The sequence below is a fragment of the Ranitomeya imitator genome, chromosome 4 (assembly GCF_032444005.1).
Source record: "Ranitomeya imitator isolate aRanImi1 chromosome 4, aRanImi1.pri, whole genome shotgun sequence".
In the NCBI taxonomy this organism is placed as follows: Eukaryota; Metazoa; Chordata; class Amphibia; order Anura; family Dendrobatidae; genus Ranitomeya; species Ranitomeya imitator.
This window is the reverse complement of record NC_091285.1, coordinates 52,983,357-53,006,882: the sequence shown is the minus strand read 5'-3', so window position 1 is coordinate 53,006,882 and position 23,526 is coordinate 52,983,357. Positions and strand designations below refer to the sequence as shown.

General features: G+C 44.0%; 1 protein-coding gene across 3 annotated transcripts in view; it reads right to left on the bottom strand.

Annotated features, from left to right (window-relative positions):
• Positions 1-23,526, bottom strand: part of ARAP3 (ArfGAP with RhoGAP domain, ankyrin repeat and PH domain 3) — a 217,584-nt gene that overhangs the window by 55,747 nt on the left and 138,311 nt on the right. For all 3 annotated transcript variants that reach the window (XM_069763631.1, XM_069763633.1, XM_069763632.1), the window contains exons 14-16: positions 23,184-23,334; positions 5,199-5,333; positions 4,185-4,338 (exon numbers count right to left, since the gene is read on the bottom strand). In XM_069763631.1, the coding sequence (XP_069619732.1) occupies positions 4,185-4,338; positions 5,199-5,333; positions 23,184-23,334 (440 nt within the window). The remainder of the gene's footprint in view (positions 1-4,184; positions 4,339-5,198; positions 5,334-23,183; positions 23,335-23,526) is intronic.

The following is a 23,526-nucleotide window of genomic DNA, read 5'->3' as shown; positions in this document are numbered from 1 at the left end:
CATCAACCTCGACCTGGAACGGAAGAGAAACATCAGGTTGACACAACACAGGGGCACAGCAAAAACGACGCTTCAACTCCTGAAAAGCTTCCACGGCAGCAGAAGACCAATTAACCAAATCAGCACCCTTCTTGGTCAAATCGGTCAATGGTCTGGCAATGCTAGAAAAATTACAGATGAAGCGACGATAAAAATTAGCAAAGCCCAGGAATTTCTGCAGACTTTTTAGAGATGTCGGCTGAGTCCAATCCTGGATGGCCTGAACCTTAACCGGATCCATCTCGATAGTAGAAGGGGAAAAGATGAACCCCAAAAATGAAACTTTCTGCACACCGAAGAGACACTTTGATCCCTTCACGAACAAGGAATTAGCACGCAGTACCTGGAAAACCATTCTGACTTGCTTCACATGAGACTCCCAATCATCTGAGAAGATCAAAATGTCATCCAAGTAAACAATCAAGAATTTATCCAGATACTCACGGAAAATGTCATGCATAAAAGACTGAAAAACAGATGGAGCATTGGCAAGTCCAAACGGCATCACCAGATACTCAAAATGACCCTCGGGCGTATTAAATGCCGTTTTCCATTCATCTCCCTGCCTGATTCTCACCAGATTATACGCACCACGAAGATCAATCTTAGTAAACCAACTAGCCCCCTTAATCCGAGCAAACAAGTCAGAAATCAATGGCAAGGGATACTGAAACTTAACAGTGATCTTATTAAGAAGGCGGTAATCAATACACGGTCTTAGCGAACCATCCTTCTTGGCTACAAAAAAGAACCATGCTCCCAATGGTGACGACGATGGGCGAATATGTCCCTTCTCCAGGGACTCCTTCACATAACTGCGCATAGCGGTGTGTTCAGGTACGGACAAATTAAATAAACGACCCTTAGGGAATTTACTACCAGGAATCAAATCGATAGCACAATCACAATTCCTATGCGGAGGTAGGGCATCAGACTTGGACTCTTCAAATACATCCTGAAAGTCCGACAAGAACTCTGGGATGTCAGAAGGAATGGATGACGAAATAGACAAAAATGGAACATCACCATGTACTCCCTGACAACCCCAGCTGGTTACCGACATAGAGTTCCAATCCAATACTGGATTATGGGTTTGTAGCCATGGCAACCCCAACACGACCACATCATGCAAATTATGCAGTACCAGAAAGCGAATAACTTCCTGATGTGCAGGAGCAATGCACATGGTCAGCTGGGCCCAGTACTGAGGCTTATTCTTGGCCAAAGGTGTAGCATCAATTCCTCTCAACGGAATAGGACACCGCAAAGGCTCCAAGAAAAATCCACAACGTTTAGCATAATCCAAATCCATCAGATTCAGGGCAGCGCCTGAATCCACAAACGCCATGACAGAATACGATGACAAAAAGCACATTAAGGTAATGGACAAAAGGAATTTGGACTGTACAGTACCAATAACGGCAGAGCTATCGAACCGCCTAGTGCGTTTAGGACAATTAGAAATAGCATGAGTAGAATCACCACAATAGAAACACAGTCTGTTCAGACGTCTGTGTTCTTGCCGTTCTACTTTAGTCATAGTCCTGTCGCACTGCATAGGCTCAGGTTTACTCTCAGACAATACCGCCAGATGGTGCACAGATTTACGCTCGCGCAAGCGACGACCGATCTGAATGGCCAAGGACATAGACTCATTCAAACCAGCAGGCATAGGAAATCCCACCATTACATCCTTAAGAGCTTCAGAGAGACCCTTTCTGAACAAAGCCGCTAGTGCAGATTCATTCCACAGAGTGAGTACTGACCACTTCCTAAATTTCTGACAATATACTTCTACATCATCCTGACCCTGGCATAAAGCCAGCAGATTTTTCTCAGCCTGATCCACTGAATTAGGCTCATCGTAAAGCAATCCCAGCGCCTGGAAAAATGCATCAACATTACTCAATGCAGAATCTCCTGGTGCAAGAGAAAATGCCCAGTCCTGTGGGTCGCCGCGCAAAAAAGAAATAATAATCAAAACCTGTTGAATAGGATTACCAGAAGAATGAGGCTTCAAGGCCAAAAATAGCTTACAATTATTTCTGAAGCTCAGGAACTTAGTTCTGTCACCAAAAAACAAATCAGGAATCGGAATTCTTGGTTCTAGCATCGATTTCTGATCAATAGTATCTTGAATCTTTTGTACATTTACAACGAGATTATCCATTGAGGAGCACAGAGCCTGAATATCCATGTCCACAGCTGTGTCCTGAAGCACTCTAATGTCTAGGGGAAAAAAAAGACTGAAGACAGAGCTAAGAAAAAAAAATGATGTCAGGATTTCTTTTTTCCCTCTATTGGGAATCATTGGGTGGCTCCTTGTACTGTTATGGCTGGCAATCAGGCAACACAGCGTGCAGTAATCAGCGCACATACAGAGATCTGGCAAAAACCAAAAACAATAGGACGAGCTCTGAGACGTGGAATCTCTGTAGACTGCAGTACCTGATCTATCCTCACACAACTATAAGCAGCAGTGGATTGCGCCTATCACTACCTATGCAACTCGGCACTGCCTGAGGAGCTGACTAGCCTGAAGATAGAAATACAAGCCTGACTTACCTCAGAGAAATACCCCAAAGGAATAGGCAGCCCCCCACATATAATGACTGTTAGCAAGATGAAAAGACAAACGTAGGAATGAAATAGATTCAGCAAAGTGAGGCCCGATATTCTAGACAGAGCGAGGATAGCAAAGAGAACTATGCAGTCTACCAAAAACCCTAAAACGAAAACCACGCAAAGGGGCAAAAAGACCCACCGTGCCGAACTAACAGCACGGCGGTGCACCCCTTTGCTTCTCAGAGCTTTCAGCAAAAGTTAATAGCAAGCTGGACAGAAAAAACAGAAAACAAACTAGAAGCACTTATCTAGCAGAGCAGCAGGCCCAAGGAAAGATGCAGTAGCTCAGATCCAACACTGGAACATTGACAAGGAGCAAGGAAGACAGACTCAGGTGGAGCTAAATAGCAAGGCAGCCAATGAGCTCACCAAAACACCTGAGGGAGGAAGCCCAGAGACTGCAATACCACTTGTGACCACAGAAGTGAATTCAGCCACAGAATTCACAACAGAGGACTATGTGGTGCCCATAATACCGTTTGGAGGACCATGTGGTGCCCATAATACTGTATGGAGGACTATGTGGTGCCCATAATACTGTATGGAAGACTTTGTGTTGCTAATAATACTGTATGGAGGACTATGTGGTGCCCATAATACCGTTTGGAGGACTATGTGGTGTCCATAATACTATATGGTGGACAATACTGTCTGGTCTAAAATGATAAGTCTGCAGTCCCTTTGTTTGCTGTGTGCCACGAGTATTCGACAGTTCCTGAGCTATTGTAAAACTTACAATAAATATCACTCATGTAGTAAGTGAAATCTTTGGCATTGCACTATACCTATATTTCTTATCTGTGCATGATGAATCGTGGTAAGTGTTAAAGGGGCCGACAGGGACTCAGTCACCCAGGGCCCATAAAAACTTGGAGCTCGCCCTGGTATGGGGTGTCCAGTGGTGGAGAAATGCTTTAAATAAAAAGGGTCATATGTCCAGAACCATGCTGCAGATTAAAAAAAAAATGTTGTTTGTGAAGTAAAATATGTCCTTGCTGTAAACTCTGCAAACAAGTCATATTTGGAGAAATTATCCTGGCGGTCTGAGCCAAATGGAAAAGATGGGAAAAGTGAAGAACTCCACTAGAAGGAACGTCAGCTGCAGGTCACCTAATATAACTATATCGTGATCTCTGAATGTGTTCTGAAGAAGTGGTATCAACCACTATACCGTCACTGTATGGCGGTAATGTCAGTCTTGCTTTTCATATATTGATTTTTTTCAATAACTGCATGGTAATCAGCTGAAGTTCCCCTTTACCCACTATAATTAGGCCCACTCACACATTTTAACCCCCTGTGCTGAACGTGTCTCCCCCCCAGCCGTTAGAAACCAGAAATTGCCCAGAAAATGCCGCACCTGCATTATAAGCGCTGTTTCCAATGTTAGTCATGCTAAGGACCTTCGGTGACAAAATGATAAATGTTGCCAAAATCTCTCTTTAAAGCCTATAACTTATTAAGGAAGATTCATTAAGGTGAGCAGGTCCACAGGCAGTATGTGAAGACACCCTTCCTACCTTTCTACAGCTGCTGGGCTGTTAAGTGCGTCAGTCCTATTCACCCCCAGACAGGCAACTTCACATGGATCAATTCTTCCAATTTGTTCTGAGCTCTTGTCATTTTCATAAAATATGAGTGATCGCTCCAGGACACACCACTGCTTGTGAAATTCTAAGTGCAATAAAAAAATACACTTTGCATATAACTAATTAACATCTTTAATGAGCATCACCAAGCAGACCTTTATGGGCGCAGTAAATACGCCCTGTGCGTTGATCATTTTTTGTGCTGTGTTCCTTAGTTACAGATCTTCCTGTTCGCACCTTTTCGAAGTCTATAAATGGGACATACGGTACATTGGGATCTATGTGCAGTAACACCCCCTTACTGGGACAGGTGTGGCTTTAGGCTTTGTGCACACAGATTAAACAAGATCAGCGTTGTTGGCGCCAGCCCTGATGAGGGGACGTGTTGGACTTAGAAGTTCTTGATCCATTAAGAGGTGTGCCTTAAAAGTGGGTCTCACCTAAAATCTTGCTCCACTAAGGGACTGGAGTAAGATTTATGGCATAAGCTACACGACAGCTCGTCATGAATTAGGCAAGTGGGTGCTGCCATTCCCCATCCCACCCTTATCATTTTTGGCGGAGCTGGCTTGCAAATACCAAAAGACACAAGAGTTTTGCAACCTTCTGTTGCACAAAAATTTAGCTACTTTTCCCAGTGTTTAATGCCAGATTTCTGCCTGAATTGGACTATGCCTAGTTTGGAGTAGATTCAAAAAGGAGTGGGGCGCTTCACAACAATCAGTGTCGTGCTACAATAACTGCGTATTGTGCCATAGTACTGCGTCTCGGTTTGTTACATCAGTACTAGAAATAGCGGAGCACGACCACAGTTATTAAACTGAGATGTTCTAAATGTTAACAAATCTTGGAGCGTCCCTTTATATCAGATGTGAATTGGGCCATTTCCCATTATTTTCCATATATTGGATTGGTACAGTATAGAAAACACAAAATGATCTTTACCATCCTTCATCTTCTTCGATGTGAATGTTTTGCTCACAACGGCCGCCTTGTTCAAGTACCCAGAGTGCACCACAGGCTGCATGATCTCATCGTAGACTCTCCCGTGATTAACGTCATCCAGCGACAATCCCTCCACTATAGAAGGAAAAATAGCAACATGTTTACAAGTATCTTTACAGCTGATTTACGTGAATAGGAGGTAACCCAAGTGTGGCCACTAAACATTGAATGGAGTTGTACATAAGGACGCCACTGGGACTGGAAAAAAGCTGATCAGTGGGAAGGCCGGGGGTCAGACTGCCACCGATCTGATATTTAATGTCAATATCAAAGTAGTTTACAACCCTTTTAAAGGGATTATACAGACACATTTTCTTGTACTATGCACCTAAAAACCAACAGGCAGGTAATTGCCAACTACCTGCCTGTTGTATCCAACATTGATTACCTGCTGGCAATTCAGCGGTTTCTACGAACGTCATGTTGACAGAGCAGCAGCTTCCATTCCACTCTATTCTGTTGACATGGCTGACTACTGATGTCATGCTGATCGACAGCCAGGACCTCCTTGCTTAAGTGCAGGGAACTAGCTGTCAATCAGCATGACATCAGCGGTGATGCCCTGTAGACAGATCAACCAGGAAGAGGAAGAGCTGCTCTACTGATGATGAGCAGCTGAATGTTTGGCAGGAACGGTCAATTACCACTCAGTGCCAATGCTGAATAGAATAGGAAACTATCTACCAGTTACTTTTTAACTCTCTACAGTTTCTGCAGCAGATTCATGGTGTGACTCTAACTAAATGTCTAGTCACTGCGTACACCTCCATAAACATCTACATGAATACATGAGAAACAATGAGTGTCCCCTTGATAAAGCTAAGCTGGGAAGCGGTGAAACGCGCGTCGGGGACGTACAGAGTGCGGTGCTGCTTGCGGTGAGGATTATTTTCATTTCTTCCTTTGTCTCATCTCCTTTTCCTCCCTTAGCATTGCCCACCGGACACAGCCTCATGGGTTAACAGTGCATTTGCACATAGGGATTCACAGTGTCTTTAGAGGGCAATGTCTTACTGACTTTATGGGATTTATGGTATAGCTAGAGGGAGGTTCTGGCTATTTTTGGAGGGAGACAGGTAGTTCCTCACCACTAGTTACCCATATGGCAGGGATATGATGTTATACTTGTAGTCCTGCAGCACTTGCCATATTTTTTGGTGTCTATTTTCACACATTCGTCTATATTGTCTGTATGTTTTTATGTCGTGGGACATGTTTATTGTTTGTATTGGTGTTTAATTAAGACTGTTTTGTACTTTTTAAAACAAACTCCTTTTGTTTCTCATGTATTCAAGTTTCTGCAGCAGTTGGGACACTGTGCATATTACAATTGCGGGATGAAGCTTGATGCTTTAAAGGAATTGTCCAGTGATAGAAAAGCATGACTGTTTTATGTCAGGAACAGCGCCACCTTTAGCTTCTGGTTTTGTCTGGTTTTTACAAATTAGCCCCACTGCTGTGAATGGAGCTTGTTGCAATACCTGCACAGATTCTATGGTCAGGGGTGAAAGAAAGTAGCCATGTTTTTCAAATTCTGGACACACCCTTGCAATTTAACTCTTGGGAGGCAATATTTGGTACCTAGGATAAAAGTAAAGCATAAATTAAATATTCTGTCCCATGTTTAAAGTGAATATCCAACATAAGGAGTTTTAAAGGGATTACTCGATTCTGCAGCTTCCAATGATGTCACGGTGACAGAGCAGATGTTTATTTTCCGCTCTGCTCTATTGATGGGGTGTGACTGCTAATGTCATGCTGACTGACAGCTGCCTCTCCAGTGCATACCGGTGGGGAGCAGGCGGTCAATCAGCATGACAGGAAGCAGAGCTAGTCTGTTAACAGTCACTGACCGTTAAGCCAGCGCCAGGCAGAACAGACAGCTAGTTAGTAACTACCTGCCTGTCAGGTCTTAGCCCCATGGATTAAAAAATAGTCCCGGATAACCCATTTTTAAAAGAAATCTATATTTATTCCAATAAGATAACACTAATACTAAGCACCCAGTCTCTGTGCCTGTGATCCCATTCTAACCCCCCTGTGATGCTCCCAGTTTTCATTTACAGGCAGCCAGCTTGTGACCGCTGCAGTCAATCCGTGGTTAAACAGATATTGTTCCGTACCAATGACTTGATGGCTTCAATCGCTGAGTGATGGATGAAACAAATTACACAGCTCGAATATGGCTGGTGAGATAACATTATATGGTAAAAAAAAAGTGCAGTAGTGTAAATCTCTGGCTATGAAAGAGATGTGGAGCTCTGGATTAGTGCATAATTCTACCTAAATAATGCCGAATGTAGGGCCTGATTCTTCTTTTTTTTCCAAGTCACTTTTCTTGTCTTGTGGTATTCATCGTCGTTTTGTTTTTTAAGCCAAGTTCTTCAAAAAAACATTGCATGGTTGGCAAATTTTTCACAAAGTCAGAAATGCTCTTCTTGTTTCATACCTTTTTAGAGCAAACAAGTCAGATGTTTTGCTAAAAAGTTATAAAACATGCTCAACACTTACAAATGTGCTCCAGAGGGAAAGTGGAGGACACTTACACAAAAGTTTTCCAACTTTTTAAAAAGTTTGCATTTAATGAATTGGATGGAAATACCAAATCCCACCCACAACAGCGAACAAATAGGGAAAATAACGGGCAAACACATAAAATGGACTTTATAAAAAGGTGCAAATTAAAAGAATGAGGTGCAAATGAAAAACAGACTAGACACAAAAAAAATGTGCAATGAATCTGACCCGTTCATTGTAAGCTTTTCTGGAAAATATGGCCACAATGAAGTGATGTAGGACACGCTTTGTACAGTATTTCATGTCTTTATTACAATGTTTTTTCTCATGATAATGTGGGATATGAGTCATTTTTTATGAATCAGAAGGAAATGATTTAGTGCAGTAACAACTATGGAGTATTCAAGTGGGTCACATGCCACGGGGCATCCCATTGTTGACAGCACGTAGACTACCACAATGAGCTCTTGTTTTTCTAGGAATTATATAGGAATTATATAAAGACGAACTTACAAGCCGCATTGGTTTCCCTTCTATGGGCATGAAATAGTAAGGGACTGATAATAATACAATATATAGTAGTACACAGTGTACCCTCCCATAATTGGCCCCCAGGCTGCAAGGATGTATTATTTTGCTATTTTGGAAGAAATATGCTTGCTATGATCAGAAAACCGTCCTAGTGTGTAAAATTACAGCAAGCAGAGATATGGAAAATGGTGGACATCATATTAGAGAAGAAGTGTTACTCTGGTATATTCTTGCAGGGGCAGACAGACGGCTATATAACTCTTGCGGGGATCGCATTGCAATCCTTGGACTGGCTGTCGGCTAGCCTGACCTGAGTCTGACAGCCTGTATTTCTCTGCAGGTGTGAAGCTCAGGTCAGCCAGTCCAAGGACTTAGATGTGATCCTCACATGAATTATACGGCTGACTGTCTGCACCCTTAAAGTTTGACTTTCCAATTACAGAAGAGGAAGTCAACGGGAAACTTTGTAAATAGCAATACTAGTTTACTCCGACACTATCTGTGGAGGCGAAGTCATTACCTTTTATACTGCACTAGATGGAGGGCGGTAAAGTCACGAAGGAGGCAGGCATGCGACGCTCTAGTTGCCCAAAGCTTCCTGTGATAATCTAATGACATTTGCTTCAGGGGACTCATGTGCTTGACGCCTACACTAATATGCATTGTTTTTGTCCCAGCGATGCTGTTGCTCTTCAAGGGTCTCATTTGCCCGTTGTCTTCAACGTTGTGCCTTTGCTGCTTTCCTTTCATTGTCATTGGTGTACTTTTTAGGATGAGACATGTTGGCGTTGATATCTGCTTTTTAAAGGGGTTTTCCCACGAACAAAAGTTCATTATAAAAATTGTCGGTGTCTGACCGTGTACGTAACATACCACAGCTCCTGGACAGGGGAGGAAGCAGAAGACAATACTGACATTGCAGCAGGAGAACGCAGAGGATACATTTTCTGAGGTAAAATATTTTTTTAAAAACAGTCAGTGAAATATTTCACCTCACAAAATGAATCCACTGTGATCCCCTGCTGTAATGTCAGTATTGTCTTTTGCTTCCTCCCCTGCACAGCAGATGTGGTATGCTCCGTACACGGTCAGACACAGTCAATTTTTAAAGTGAACTTTCGTTCGTGGGAAAACCCCTTTAATGTGACCGGCTTCCTCTGCCTGTAGACACGTCACTCATCTGCAGCCAGGATCAGCCGAATGTTTCACTGCACCTGCGCGTAATTCATGCAGGAGCAGTAAATCAGACCGCCGCCATCTTTGTGCAGACAAATATCGTCAGTCACATTAAAACTGCGCATGCGCTCCTCCTGAACGAAGATGGCGGCAGTCAGTGAATCATACTGCTGATACCAGAGGCGGCATGTTCGCGATGGTGTTCCGCTGGTGGTACCACGCGAGAGGCTGCGTGAGTGTGTGTGTGGAGTGTACGGCATATAGTGTGTGTGTGCGGTGTGTACGTCATATAGTGTGTGTGTGTGTCTGGTGTGACGGTGTTCCGCTGTGGTACCGCGCAATAGGTTGGTACCAGCAGCAGTTTCCGTATTGAGACACCCATCACTTGGGTGTCCCAATATGACGGTTGGTGAACTTCCTCCACGTGGAATTCTGGGATACGGTGACATCTGGACAGAACAGGAAATGAAAACATTACAAGGCAATTATATAAATTGCCACGTAGTATATTGCCCAGCCACGTAGTATATTGCCGAGCCACGTAATATATTGCAGTCACGTAGTATATTGCCCAGTTACGTAGTATTTTGCCCAGTGACGTAGTATATTGCCCAACGACATAATATATTCCCCAGCCACGTAATATATTGCCCAGCCACGTAGTATATTGCCCAGCCACGTAGTATATTGCCCAGCCACGTAGTATATTGCCTAGCCACGTAGTATATTGCCGAGCCACGCAGTATATTGCCGAGCCATGTAGTATATTGCAGTCACATAGTATATTGCCCAGTTACGTAGTATATTGCCCAGTGACGTAGTATATTGCCCAGTGACGTAGTATATTGCCCAACGACGTAATATATTGCCCAGCCACGTAGTATATTGCCCAGCCACGTAGTATATTGCCCAAGCACGTAGTATATTGCCCGATGACGTAGTATATTGCCCAGCCACGTAGTATATTGCCTAGTGACGTAGTATATTGCGCAGCCACGTAGTATATTGCTCAGTTACGTAGTATATTGCCTAGTGACGTAGTATATTGTGCAGCCACATAGTATATTGCCCAGAGACGTAGTATATTGCCCAGTGACGTAGTATACAGCACAGAGCCACGTAGTATATTGCCCAGTGACGTAGTATATTGCCCAGTGATGTAGTATACAGCACAGAGCCACGTAGTATATTGCACAGTGAGGTAGTATATTGCCCAGTGACGTAGTATACAGCACAGAGCCACGTAGTATATTGGCCAGTCACGTAGTATATTGCCCAGTGACGTAGTATACAGCACAGAGCCACATAGTATATTGCACAGCGATGTAGTATATTGCCCAGTGACATAGTATACAGCACAGAGCCACGTAGTATATTGCCCAGTGACGTAGTATATTTCCTAGTGACATAATATACTTACCAGTGACGTAGTATACAGCACAGAGCCACGTAGTATATTGCACAGCGAACTAGTATACAGCACAGAGGCACGTAGTATATTGGCCAGTCACGTAGTATATTGGCCAGTCACGTAGTATATTGCCCAGCTATGTAGTATATTGCCCAGCCAGGTTTGTCACAGGTTAAAAAATAAAAAATAAACATATACTCACCTTTCCGAGGGCCCTTGTAGTCCATGGCAGCTTCCGGTCCCAGGGTTGGTATGAGCGCAGGACCTGTGATGATGTCGCGGTCACATGACCGTGACTGTTATGTTTGCTAATGACAGGTGTTATGAAGGCAATCCAGAAACACAGTGTGCTTAGCGATCAGAGCGCACACAGTGATCTGACAAATACCCAAAAATACAAGAACGAGCTCTGAGACGTGGAAACTCTGTAGACTGCACACCTGATCCTATCCTAAACACAACTAAAAGCGGCTGTGGATTGCGCCTAACAACTACCTAGGCAACTCGGCACAGCCTAAGAAACTAGCTAGCCTGAAGATAGAAAAATAGGCCTGACTTGCCCCAGAGAAATTCCCCAAAGGAAAAGGCAGCCCCCCACATATAATGACTGTGAGTAAGATGAAAAGACAAAACGTAGGGATGAAATAGATTCAGCAAAGTGGGGCCCGATATTCTAGGAGAGAGCGAGGACAGTAAAGCGAACTTTGCAGTCTACAAAAAACCCTAAAGCAAAACCACGCAAAGGGGGCAAAAAAACCCCACCGTGCCGAACTAACGGCACGGCGGTACACCCTTTGCGTCTCAGAGCTTCCAGCAAAACAAAAGACAAGCTGGACAGAAAAAAAGCAACAAAAAAAAGCAAAAAGCACTTAGCTATACAGAGCAGCAGGTCACAGGAACAATCAGGAGAAGCTCAGATCCAACACTGAAACATTGACAAGGAGCAAGGATAGCAGCATCAGGCGGAGTTAAGTAATGAAGCAGTTAACGAGCTCACCAGAACACCTGAGGGAGGAAGCTCAGAAGCTGCAGTACCACTTGTGACCACAGGAGTGAATTCAGCCACAGAATTCACAACAGTACCCCCCCCTTGAGGAGGGGTCACCGAACCCTCACCAGAGCCCCCAGGCCGACCAGGATGAGCCGCATGAAAGGCACGAACAAGATCGGAAGCATGAACATCAGAGGCAAAAACCCAGGAATTATCTTCCTGAGCATAACCCTTCCATTTAACCAGATACTGGAGTTTCCGTCTAGAAACACGAGAATCCAAAATCTTCTCCACAATATACTCCAATTCCCCCTCCACCAAAACCGGGGCAGGAGGCTCAACAGATGGAACCATAGGTGCCACGTATCTCCGCAACAACGACCTATGGAATACATTATGTATGGAAAAGGAGTCTGGGAGGGTCAAACGAAAAGACACAGGATTGAGAACCTCAGAAATCCTATACGGACCAATAAAACGAGGTTTAAATTTAGGAGAGGAAACCTTCATAGGAATATGACGAGAAGATAACCAAACCAGATCCCCAACACGAAGTCGGGGACCCACACGGCGTCTGCGATTAGCGAAAAGTTGAGCTTTCTCCTGGGACAAGATCAAATTGTCCACTACCTGAGTCCAGATCTGCTGCAACCTATCCACCACAGAATCCACACCAGGACAGTCCGAAGACTCAACCTGTCCTGAAGAGAAACGAGGATGGAACCCAGAATTGCAAAAAAATGGAGAAACCAAGGTAGCCGAGCTGGCCCGATTATTAAGGGCGAACTCAGCCAACGGCAAAAAGGACACCCAATCATCCTGGTCTGCAGAAACAAAACATCTCAGATATGTTTCCAAGGTCTGATTGGTTCGTTCGGTCTGGCCATTAGTCTGAGGATGGAAAGCCGAGGAAAAGGATAGGTCAATGCCCATCCTACCACAAAAGGCTCGCCAAAACCTTGAAACAAACTGGGAACCTCTGTCAGAAACAATATTCTCAGGAATGCCATGCAACCGAACCACATGCTGAAAGAACAAAGGTACCAAATCAGAGGAGGAAGGCAATTTAGGCAAGGGCACCAGATGGACCATTTTAGAAAAGCGATCACAGACCACCCAAATGACTGACATCTTTTGAGAAACAGGAAGGTCAGAAATGAAATCCATCGAAATATGTGTCCAAGGCCTCTTTGGGACCGGCAAGGGCAAAAGCAACCCACTGGCACGAGAACAGCAGGGCTTAGCCCTAGCACAAATCCCACAGGACTGCACAAAAGTACGTACATCCCGTGACAGAGATGGCCACCAGAAGGATCTAGCCACTAACTCTCTGGTACCAAAGATTCCAGGATGACCAGCCAACAACGAACAATGAAGTTCAGAGATAAGTTTATTAGTCCACCTATCAGGGACGAACAGTTTCTCTGCTGGACAACGATCAGGTTTATTCGCCTGAAATTTTTGCAGCACCCGCCGCAAATCAGGGGAGATGGCAGACACAATGACTCCTTCCTTGAGGATACCCGCTGGCTCAGATAAACCCGGAGAGTCGGGCACAAAACTCCTAGACAGAGCATACGCCTTCACATTTTTAGAGCCCGGAAGGTACGAAATCACAAAGTCGAAGCGGGCAAAAAATAACGACCAACGGGCCTGTCTAGGATTCAAGCGCTTGGCAGACTCGAGATAAGTCAAGTTCTTATGATCAGTCAATACCACCACGCGATGCTTAGCTCCTTCAAGCCAATGACGCCACTCCTCGAATGCCCACTTCATGGCCAGCAACTCTCGATTGCCCACATCATAATTACGCTCAGCGGGCGAAAACTTCCTGGAAAAGAAAGCACATGGTTTCATCACTGAGCAATCAGAACCTCTCTGTGACAAAACCGCCCCTGCTCCAATCTCAGACGCATCAACCTCGACCTGGAACGGAAGAGAAACATCTGGCTGACACAACACAGGGGCAGAACAAAAACGACGCTTCAACTCCTGAAAAGCTTCCACAGCAGCAGAAGACCAATTAACCAAATCAGCACCCTTCTTGGTCAAATCGGTCAATGGTTTGGCAATGCTAGAAAAATTACAGATGAAGCGACGATAAAAATTAGCAAAGCCCAGGAACTTTTGCAGACTTTTTAGAGATGTCGGCTGAATCCAATCCTGGATGGCTTGGACCTTAACTGGATCCATCTCGATAGTAGAAGGGGTAAAGATGAACCCCAAAAATGAAACTTTCTGCACACCGAAGAGACACTTTGATCCCTTCACAAACAAAGAGTTAGCACGCAGGACCTGAAAAACCATTCTGACCTGCTTCACATGAGACTCCCAATCATCTGAGAAGATCAAAATGTCATCCAAGTAAACAATCAGGAATTTATCCAGATACTCACGGAAGATGTCATGCATAAAAGACTGAAACACAGATGGAGCATTGGCAAGTCCGAACGGCATCACTAGATACTCAAAATGACCCTCGGGCGTATTGAATGCAGTTTTCCATTCATCTCCTTGCCTGATTCTCACCAGATTATACGCACCACGAAGATCTATCTTAGTGAACCAACTAGCCCCCTTAATCCGAGCAAACAAGTCAGATAACAATGGCAAGGGATACTGAAATTTAACAGTGATCTTATTAAGAAAGCGGTAATCAATACACGGTCTCAGCGAACCATCCTTCTTGGCTACAAAGAAGAACCCTGCTCCCAGTGGTGATGACGATGGGCGAATATGTCCCTTCTCCAGGGATTCCTTCACATAACTGCGCATAGCGGCGTGTTCGGGCACGGATAAATTAAATAATCGACCTTTAGGGAATTTACTACCAGGAATCAAATTGATAGCACAATCACAATCCCTATGCGGAGGTAGAGCATCGGACTTGGGCTCTTCAAATACATCCTGATAATCAGACAAGAACTCTGGGACCTCAGAAGGGGTGGATGACGAAATCGACAAAAATGGAACATCACCATGTACCCCCTGACAACCCCAGCTGGATACCGACATGGAATTCCAATCCAATACTGGATTATGGGTTTGTAGCCATGGCAACCCCAACACGACCACATCATGCAGATTATGCAACACCAGAAAGCGAATAACTTCCTGATGTGCAGAAGCCATGCACATGGTCAGCTGGGCCCAGTATTGAGGTTTATTCTTGGCCAAAGGTGTAGCATCAATTCCTCTCAATGGAATAGGACACCGCAAAGGCTCCAAGAAAAACCCACAACGTTTAGCATAATCCAAATCCATCAGATTCAGGGCAGCGCCCGAATCCACAAACGCCATGACAGAAAACGACGACAAAGAGCATATCAAGGTAATGGACAGAAGGAATTTGGACTGTACAGTACCAATGACGGCAGACCTAGCGGACCGCTTAGTGCGCTTAGGACAATCAGAAATAGCATGAGTGGAATCACCACAGTAGAAACACAGACCATTCAGACGTCTGTATTCCTGCCGTTCAACTCTAGTCATAGTCCTATCGCACTGCATAGACTCAGGTTTAACCTCAGGCAGTACCGCCAAATGGTGCACAGATTTACGCTCGCGCAAGCGTCGACCGATCTGAATGGCCAAAGACAAAGACTCATTCAAACCAGCAGGCATAGGAAATCCCACCATGACATCCTTAAGAGCCTCAGAGAGACCCTTTCTGAACAAAGCTGCCAGCGCAGATTCATTCCACTGAGTGAGTACTGACCATTTCCTAAATTTCTGACAATATACTTCTATATCATCCTGACCCTGGCACAAAGCCAGCAAATTTTTCTCAGCCTGATCCACTGAATTAGGCTCATCGTACAGCAATCCGAGCGCCAGGAAAAACGCATCGACACTTCTCAATGCAGGGTCTCCTGGCGCAAGAGAAAATGCCCAGTCTTGAGGGTCGCCGCGCAAAAAAGAAATAATAATCAAAACCTGTTGAATAGGATTACCAGAAGAATGAGGTTTCAAGGCCAGAAATAGCTTACAATTATTTTTGAAACTTAGAAACTTAGTTCTATCTTCAAAAAACAAATCAGGAATAGGAATTCTTGGTTCTAACATAGATTTCTGATCAATAGTATCTTGAATTTTTTGTACATTTATAACGAGATTATCCATTGAAGAGCACAGACCCTGAATATCCATGTCCACACCTGTGTCCAGAATCACCCAAATGTCTAGGGGAAAAAAAAAAAGTGAACACAGAGCAGAAGAAAAAAAAAATGATGTCAGAACTTTTTCTTTCCCTCTATTGAGAATCATTAGTTAGGCTCCTTGTACTGTTATGTTTGCTAATGACAGGTGTTATGAAGGCAATCCAGAAACACAGTGTGCTTAGCGATCAGAGCGCACACAGTGATCTGACAAATACCCAAAAATACAAGAACGAGCTCTGAGACGTGGAAACTCCGTAGACTGCACACCTGATCCTATCCTAAACACAACTAAAAGCGGCTGTGGATTGCGCCTAACAACTACCTAGGCAACTCGGCACAGCCTAAGAAACTAGCTAGCCTGAAGATAGAAAAATAGGCCTGACTTGCCCCAGAGAAATTCCCCAAAGGAAAAGGCAGCCCCCCACATATAATGACTGTGAGTAAGATGAAAAGACAAAACGTAGGGATGAAATAGATTCAGCAAAGTGGGGCCCGATATTCTAGGACAGAGCGAGGACAGTAAAGCGAACTTTGCAGTCTACAAAAAACCCTAAAGCAAAACCACGCAAAGGGGGCAAAAAAAACCCACCGTGCCGAACTAACGGCACGGCGGTACACCCTTTGCGTCTCAGAGCTTCCAGCAAAACAAAAGACAAGCTGGACAGAAAAAAAGCAACAAAAAAAAAGCAAAAAGCACTTAGCTATACAGAGCAGCAGGTCACAGGAACAATCAGGAGAAGCTCAGATCCAACACTGAAACATTGACAAGGAGCAAGGATAGCAGCATCAGGCGGAGTTAAGTAATGAAGCAGTTAACGAGCTCACCAGAACACCTGAGGGAGGAAGCTCAGAAGCTGCAGTACCACTTGTGACCACAGGAGTGAATTCAGCCACAGAATTCACAACACGTGACGTCATGGCAGGTCCTTCTGCCACCGGAACCTGCAATGGAAGATGGCGAGCGGCTACGGAGGGTGAGTATAGCAGGTTTTTTATTTATTTTTTATTTTTAACACTACAGTTTTTACTATTGATGCCGCATAGGCAGCGTCAATAGTAAAAAGTTGGGGACACACAGGGTTAATAGCGGCGGTAACGGAGTGCGTTACCCGCGGCATAACGCGGTCCGTTAACCCTGTGTTAGCGGTGACCGGAGGGGAGTATGAGGGCGACAGGCACTGACTGCGGGGAGTAAGGTGCGGCCATTTTCTTCCGGACTGTGCCCGTCGCTGATTGGTCGCGGCAGCCATGACAGGCAGCTGGCGAGACCAATCAGCGAATGAATAACCGTGACAGACAGAAAGAAGGACAGACAGACAGAAGTGACCCTTAGACAATTATATAGCAGACTAGATTGTGGCCCGATTCTAACGCATCGGGTATTCTAGAATATGCATCTCCCCGTAGTATATGGACAATGATGATTCCAGAATTCGCGGCAGACTGTGCCCGTCGCTGATTGGTCGAGGCCACCTTTATGACATCATCATCGCCATGGCAACCATTATGACATCTATGTCGATACTGTGCCCGTCGCTGAATCAGAAACGTGGGATTTCTACGTCCTTTTTGACATCATCGTCGCTGTGCCCGTCGCTGATTGAGATCAATCAGAGACGCGGGATTTCCAGGACAGACAGACAGACAGACAGACAGACGGAAAAACCCTTAGACAATTATATATATAGATGAGAGCGCAGCACTGAAGTCATTACCATTTATACTGTATGAGAGCGCAGCACTGAAGTCATTACCATTTATCCTGTATGAGAGCGCAGCACTGAAGTCATTACCATTTATCCTGTATGAGAGCGCAGCACTGAAGTCATTACCATTTATCCTGTATGAGAGCGCAGCACTGAAGTCATTACCATTTATACTGTATGAGAGCGCAGCACTGAAGTCATTACCATTTATCCTGTATGAGAGCGCAGCACTGAAGTCATTACCATTTATCCTGTATGAGAGCGCAGCACTGAAGTCATTACCATTTATACTGCATGAGAGCGCAGCACTGAAGTCATTACCATTTATCCTGTATGAGAGCGCAGCACTGAAGTCATTACCATTTATACTGTATGAGAGCGCAGCACGAAGTCATTACCATTGATACTGTATGAGAGCGCAGCACTGAAGTCATTACCATTGATACTGTATGAGAGCGCAGCACTGAAGTCATTACCATTTATCCTGTATGAGAGCGCAGCACTGAAGTCATTACCATTCATCCTGTATGAGAGGGCAGCACTGAAGTCATTACCATTTATCCTGTATGAGAATGCAGCACTGAAGTCATTACCATTTATACTGTATGAGAGCGCAGCACTGAAGTCATTACCATTTATACTGTATGAGAGCGCAGCACGAAGTCATTACCATTGATACTGTATGAGAGCGCAGCACTGAAGTCATTACCATTGATACTGTATGAGATCGCAGCACTGAAGTCACTACCATTTATACTGTATGAGAATGCAGCACTGAAGTCATTACCATTTATACTGTATGAGAATGCAGCACTGAAGTCATTACCATTTATACTGTATGAGAGCGCAGCACTGAAGTCATTACCACTTATACTGTATGAGAGCGCAGCACTGAAGTCATTACCACTTATACTGTATGAGAGCGCAGCACTGAAGTCATTACCACTTATACTGTATGAGAGCGCAGCACTGAAGTCATTACCATTTATACTGTATGAGAGCGCAGCACTGAAGTCATTATCATTTATCCCGTATAAGAGCGCAGCACGAAGTCATTACCATTGATACTGTATGAGAGCGCAGCACTGAAGTCATTACCATTGATACTGTATGAGAGCGCAGCACTGAAGTCATTACCATTTATACTGTATGAGAGCGCAGCACTGAAGTCATTACCATTTATACTGTATGTGAGCGCAACACTGAAGTCATTACCATTTATACTGTATGAGAGCGCAGCACTGAAGTCATTACCATTTATACTGTATGAGCGCAGCACTGAAGTCATTACCATTTATACTGTATGAGAGCGCAGCACTGAAGTCACTACTATTTATACTGTATGAGAGCGCAGCACTGAAGTCATTACCATTTATACTGTATGAGGGCGCAGCACTGAAGTCATTACCATTTATACTGTATGAGCGCAGCACTGAAGTCATTACCATTTATACTGTATGAGAGCGCAGCACTGAAGTCACTACTATTTATACTGTATGAGAGCGCAGCACTGAAGTCACTACTATTTATACTGTATGAGAGCGCAGCACTGAAGTCACTACCATTTATCCTGTATGAGAGCGCAGCACTGAAGTCACTACTATTTATACTGTATGAGAGCGCAGCACTGAAGTCACTACTATTTATACTGTATGAGCGCAGCACTGAAGTCATTACCATTTATACTATACTAGATGGTGGCCCGATTCTAACGCATCGGGTATTCTAGAATATGCATGTCCACGTAGTATATTGACCAGCCAGGTAGTATATTGCCCAACCACGTAGTATATTCCCCAGCCACGTAGTATATTGTCCAGTCAAGTAGTATATTACCCAGCCACATAGTATATTGCCCAGTCACGTAGTATATTGTCCAGCCATGTAGTATATTGCCCAGCCACGTAGTATATTGCCCAACCACGTAGTATATTGCACAGTCACATAGTATATTGCCCAGCCCCGTAGTATATTGCCCAGTCACGTAGTATATTGTCCAGCCACGTAGTATATTGCCCAGAAACGTAGTATATTGCCCAGTGACATAGTATATTGCCCAACCACGTAGTATATTGCCCAGCTACATAGTATATTGTCCAGTCACGTAGTATATTGCCCAGTCACGTAGTATATTGTCCAGCCACGTAGTATATTGCCCAGCTACATAGTATATTGTCCAGTGACATAGTATATTGCCCAACCACGTAGTATATTGCCCAGCTACATAGTATATTGTCCAGTCACGTAGTATATTGCCCAGTCACGTAGTATATTGTCCAGCCACATAGTATATTGCCCAGAAACGTAGTATATTGCCCAGTGACATAGTATATTGCCCAACCACGTAGTATATTGCCCAGCCACGTAGTATATTGCCCAGCCACGTAGTATATTGCCCAGTGACGTAGTATATTGCCCAGCCACATAGTATATTGCCCAGTTAGGAAGTATATTGCCTAGTGATGTAGTATATTGCGCAGCCACATAGTATATTGCCCAGTGACGTATTATATTGCCCAGTGACATAGTATACAGCACAGAGCCACGTAGTATATTGCCCAGCCAGGTTTGTCACAGGTTAAAAAATAAAAAATAAACATATACTCACCTTTCCGAGGGCTCCTTGTAGTCCACAGCAGCTTCCGGGCCCAGGGTTGGTATGAGCGCAGGACCTGTGATGACGTCACGGTCACATGACCGTGACGTCATGGCAGGTCCTTCTCCCATACCATCTTTGCCACTGGAAACCTGCAACGGAAGATGGCGGCCGGCGCGAGTGGCTCAGCGGACTACGGAGGGTGAGCATGGAAATTTTTTGTTTTTTTAAATTATTTTTAACATTACACTTTTTACTATTGACGCCGCATAGGCAGCGTCAATAGTAAAAAGTTGAGGACACACAGTGTTAATAGCGGCGGTAACGGAGTGCGTTACCCGCGGCATAACGCGGTCCGTTACCGCCGGCATTAGCCCTGTGTTAGCGGTGACCGGAGGGGAGTATGCGGGCGCCAGGCACTGACTGCGGGGAGTAAGGAGCGGCCATTTTCTTCCGGACTGTGCCCGTCGCCGATTGGTCACGGCAGCCATGACAGGCAGCTGGCGAGACCGATCAGCGAATGAATAACCGTGACAGAAAGAAAGAAGGACAGAAAGATGGAAGTGACCCTTAGACAATTATATAGTAGATGAGAGCGCAGCACTGAAGTCATTACTATTTATACTGTATGAGAGCGCAGCACTGAAGTCATTACTATTTATACTGTATGAGAGCGCAGCACTGAAGTCATTACCATTTATCCTGTATGAGAGCGCAGCACTGAAGTCATTACCATTTATACTGTATGAGAGCGCAGCACTGAAGTCATTACCATTTATACTGTATGAGAGCGCAGCACTGAAGTCATTACCATTTATAATGTATGAGAGCGCAGCACTGAAGTCACTACTATTTATACTGTATGAGAGCGCAGCACTGAAGTCACTACCATTTATACTGTATGAGAGCGCAGCACTGAAGTCATTACCATTTATACTGTATGAGAGCGCAGCACTGAAGTCATTACTATTTATACTGTATGAGAGCGCAGCACTGAAGTCACTACCATTTATAATGTATGAGAGCGCAGCACTGAAGTCACTACTATTTATACTGTATGAGAGCGCAGCACTGAAGTCACTACCATTTATACTGTATGAGAGCGCAGCACTGAAGTCATTACCATTTATAATGTATAAGAGCGCAGCACTGAAGTGATTACCACTTATACTGTATGAGAGCGCAGCACTGAAGTCATTACCATTTATACTGTATGAGAGCGCAGCACTGAAGTCACTACTATTTATACTGTATGAGAGCGCAGCACTGAAGTCACTACTATTTATACTGTATGAGAGCGCAGCACTGAAGTCACTACTATTTATACTGTATGAGAGCGCAGCACTGAAGTCATTACCATTTATAATGTATAAGAGCGCAGCACTGAAGTGATTACCACTTATACTGTATGAGAGCGCAGCACTGAAGTCATTACCATTTATACTGTATGAGAATGCAGCACTGAAGTCATTACCATTTATAATGTATAAGAGCGCAGCACTGAAGTCATTACCACTTATACTGTATGAGAGCGCAGCACTGAAGTCATTACCATTTATACTGTATGAGAGCGCAGCACTGAAGTCATTACCATTTATACTGTATAAGAGCGCAGCACTGAAGTCATTACCATTTATACTGTATAAGAGCGCAGCACTGAAGTCATTACCACTTATACTGTATGAGAGCGCAGCACTGAAGTCATTACCATTTATACTGTATGAGAATGCAGCACTGAAGTCATTACCATTTATACTGTATAAGAGCGCAGCACTGAAGTCATTACCATTTATACTGTATGAGAGCGCAGCACTGAAGTCATTACTATTTATACTGTATGAGAGCGCAGCACTGAAGTCATTACTATTTATACTGTATGAGAGCGCAGCACTGAAGTCATTACCACTTATATTGTATGAGAGCGCAGCACTGAAGTCATTACCACTTATATTGTATGAGAGCGCAGCACTGAAGTCATTACTATTTATACTATATGAGAGTGCAGCACTGAAGTCATTACCATTTATATTGCATGAGAGCGCAGCACTGAAGTCATTACCATTTATCCTGTATGAGAGCGCAACACTGAAGTCATTACTATTTATACTGTATGAGAGCGCAGCACTGAAGTCATTATCACTTATATTGTATGAGAGCGCAGCACTGAAGTCATTACCATTTATACTGTATGAAAATGCAGCACTGAAGTCATTACCATTTACACTGTATAAGAGCGCAGCACTGAAGTCATTACCATTTATACTGTATGAGTGCAGCACTGAAGTCATTACCATTTATACTGTATGAGAGCGCAGCACTGAAGTCATTACCATTTACACTGTATGAGAATGCAGCACTGAAGTCATTACCATTTATACTGTATGAGAATGCAGCACTGAAGTCATTACCATTTATACTGTATGAGAGCGCAGCACTGAAGTCATTACCATTTATACTGTATAAGAGCGCAGCACTGAAGTAATTACCATTTATACTGTATGAGAATGCAGCACTGAAGTCATTACCATTTATACTGTATGAGAATGCAGCACTGAAGTCATTACCATTTATACTGTATGAGAATGCAGCACTGAAGTCATTACCATTTATACTGTATGAGAATGCAGCACTGAAGTCATTACCATTTATACTGTATAAGAGCGCAGCACTGAAGTCATTACCATTTATACTGTATGAGAATGCAGCACTGAAGTCATTACCATTTATACTGTATGAGAATGCAGCACTGAAGTCATTACCATTTATACTGTATAAGAGCGCAGCACTGAAGTCATTACCATTTATACTTTATAAGAGCGCAGCACTGAAGTCATTACCATTTATATTGTAGGTGCTCGCACTCCAGTTCTCGGCTGATTGCAGGACAAGGGTGGAGCTGTCATTGGGATCATCAATGGATTCTGCATCAGAGAAAAACTGCATCACCGTCTTCAGCAGGTTAGGTCCTGAGACAGCAGCACACAGCATCTGGAACACACCACAACATAAAAAGCCACCATAAGTGGTCGCTCACATCTGCGTATAAAAAATTGCTGAGATTCTCAGTTTGAAAAGTTGGAATGTCAGGCTGGTGTCATGCGTATGTCATTCCGTCATGCGAGTGTGCGTTTTTTCCTCACATGACATCCATATGAAATCTGTATAACATGCATATGCAAT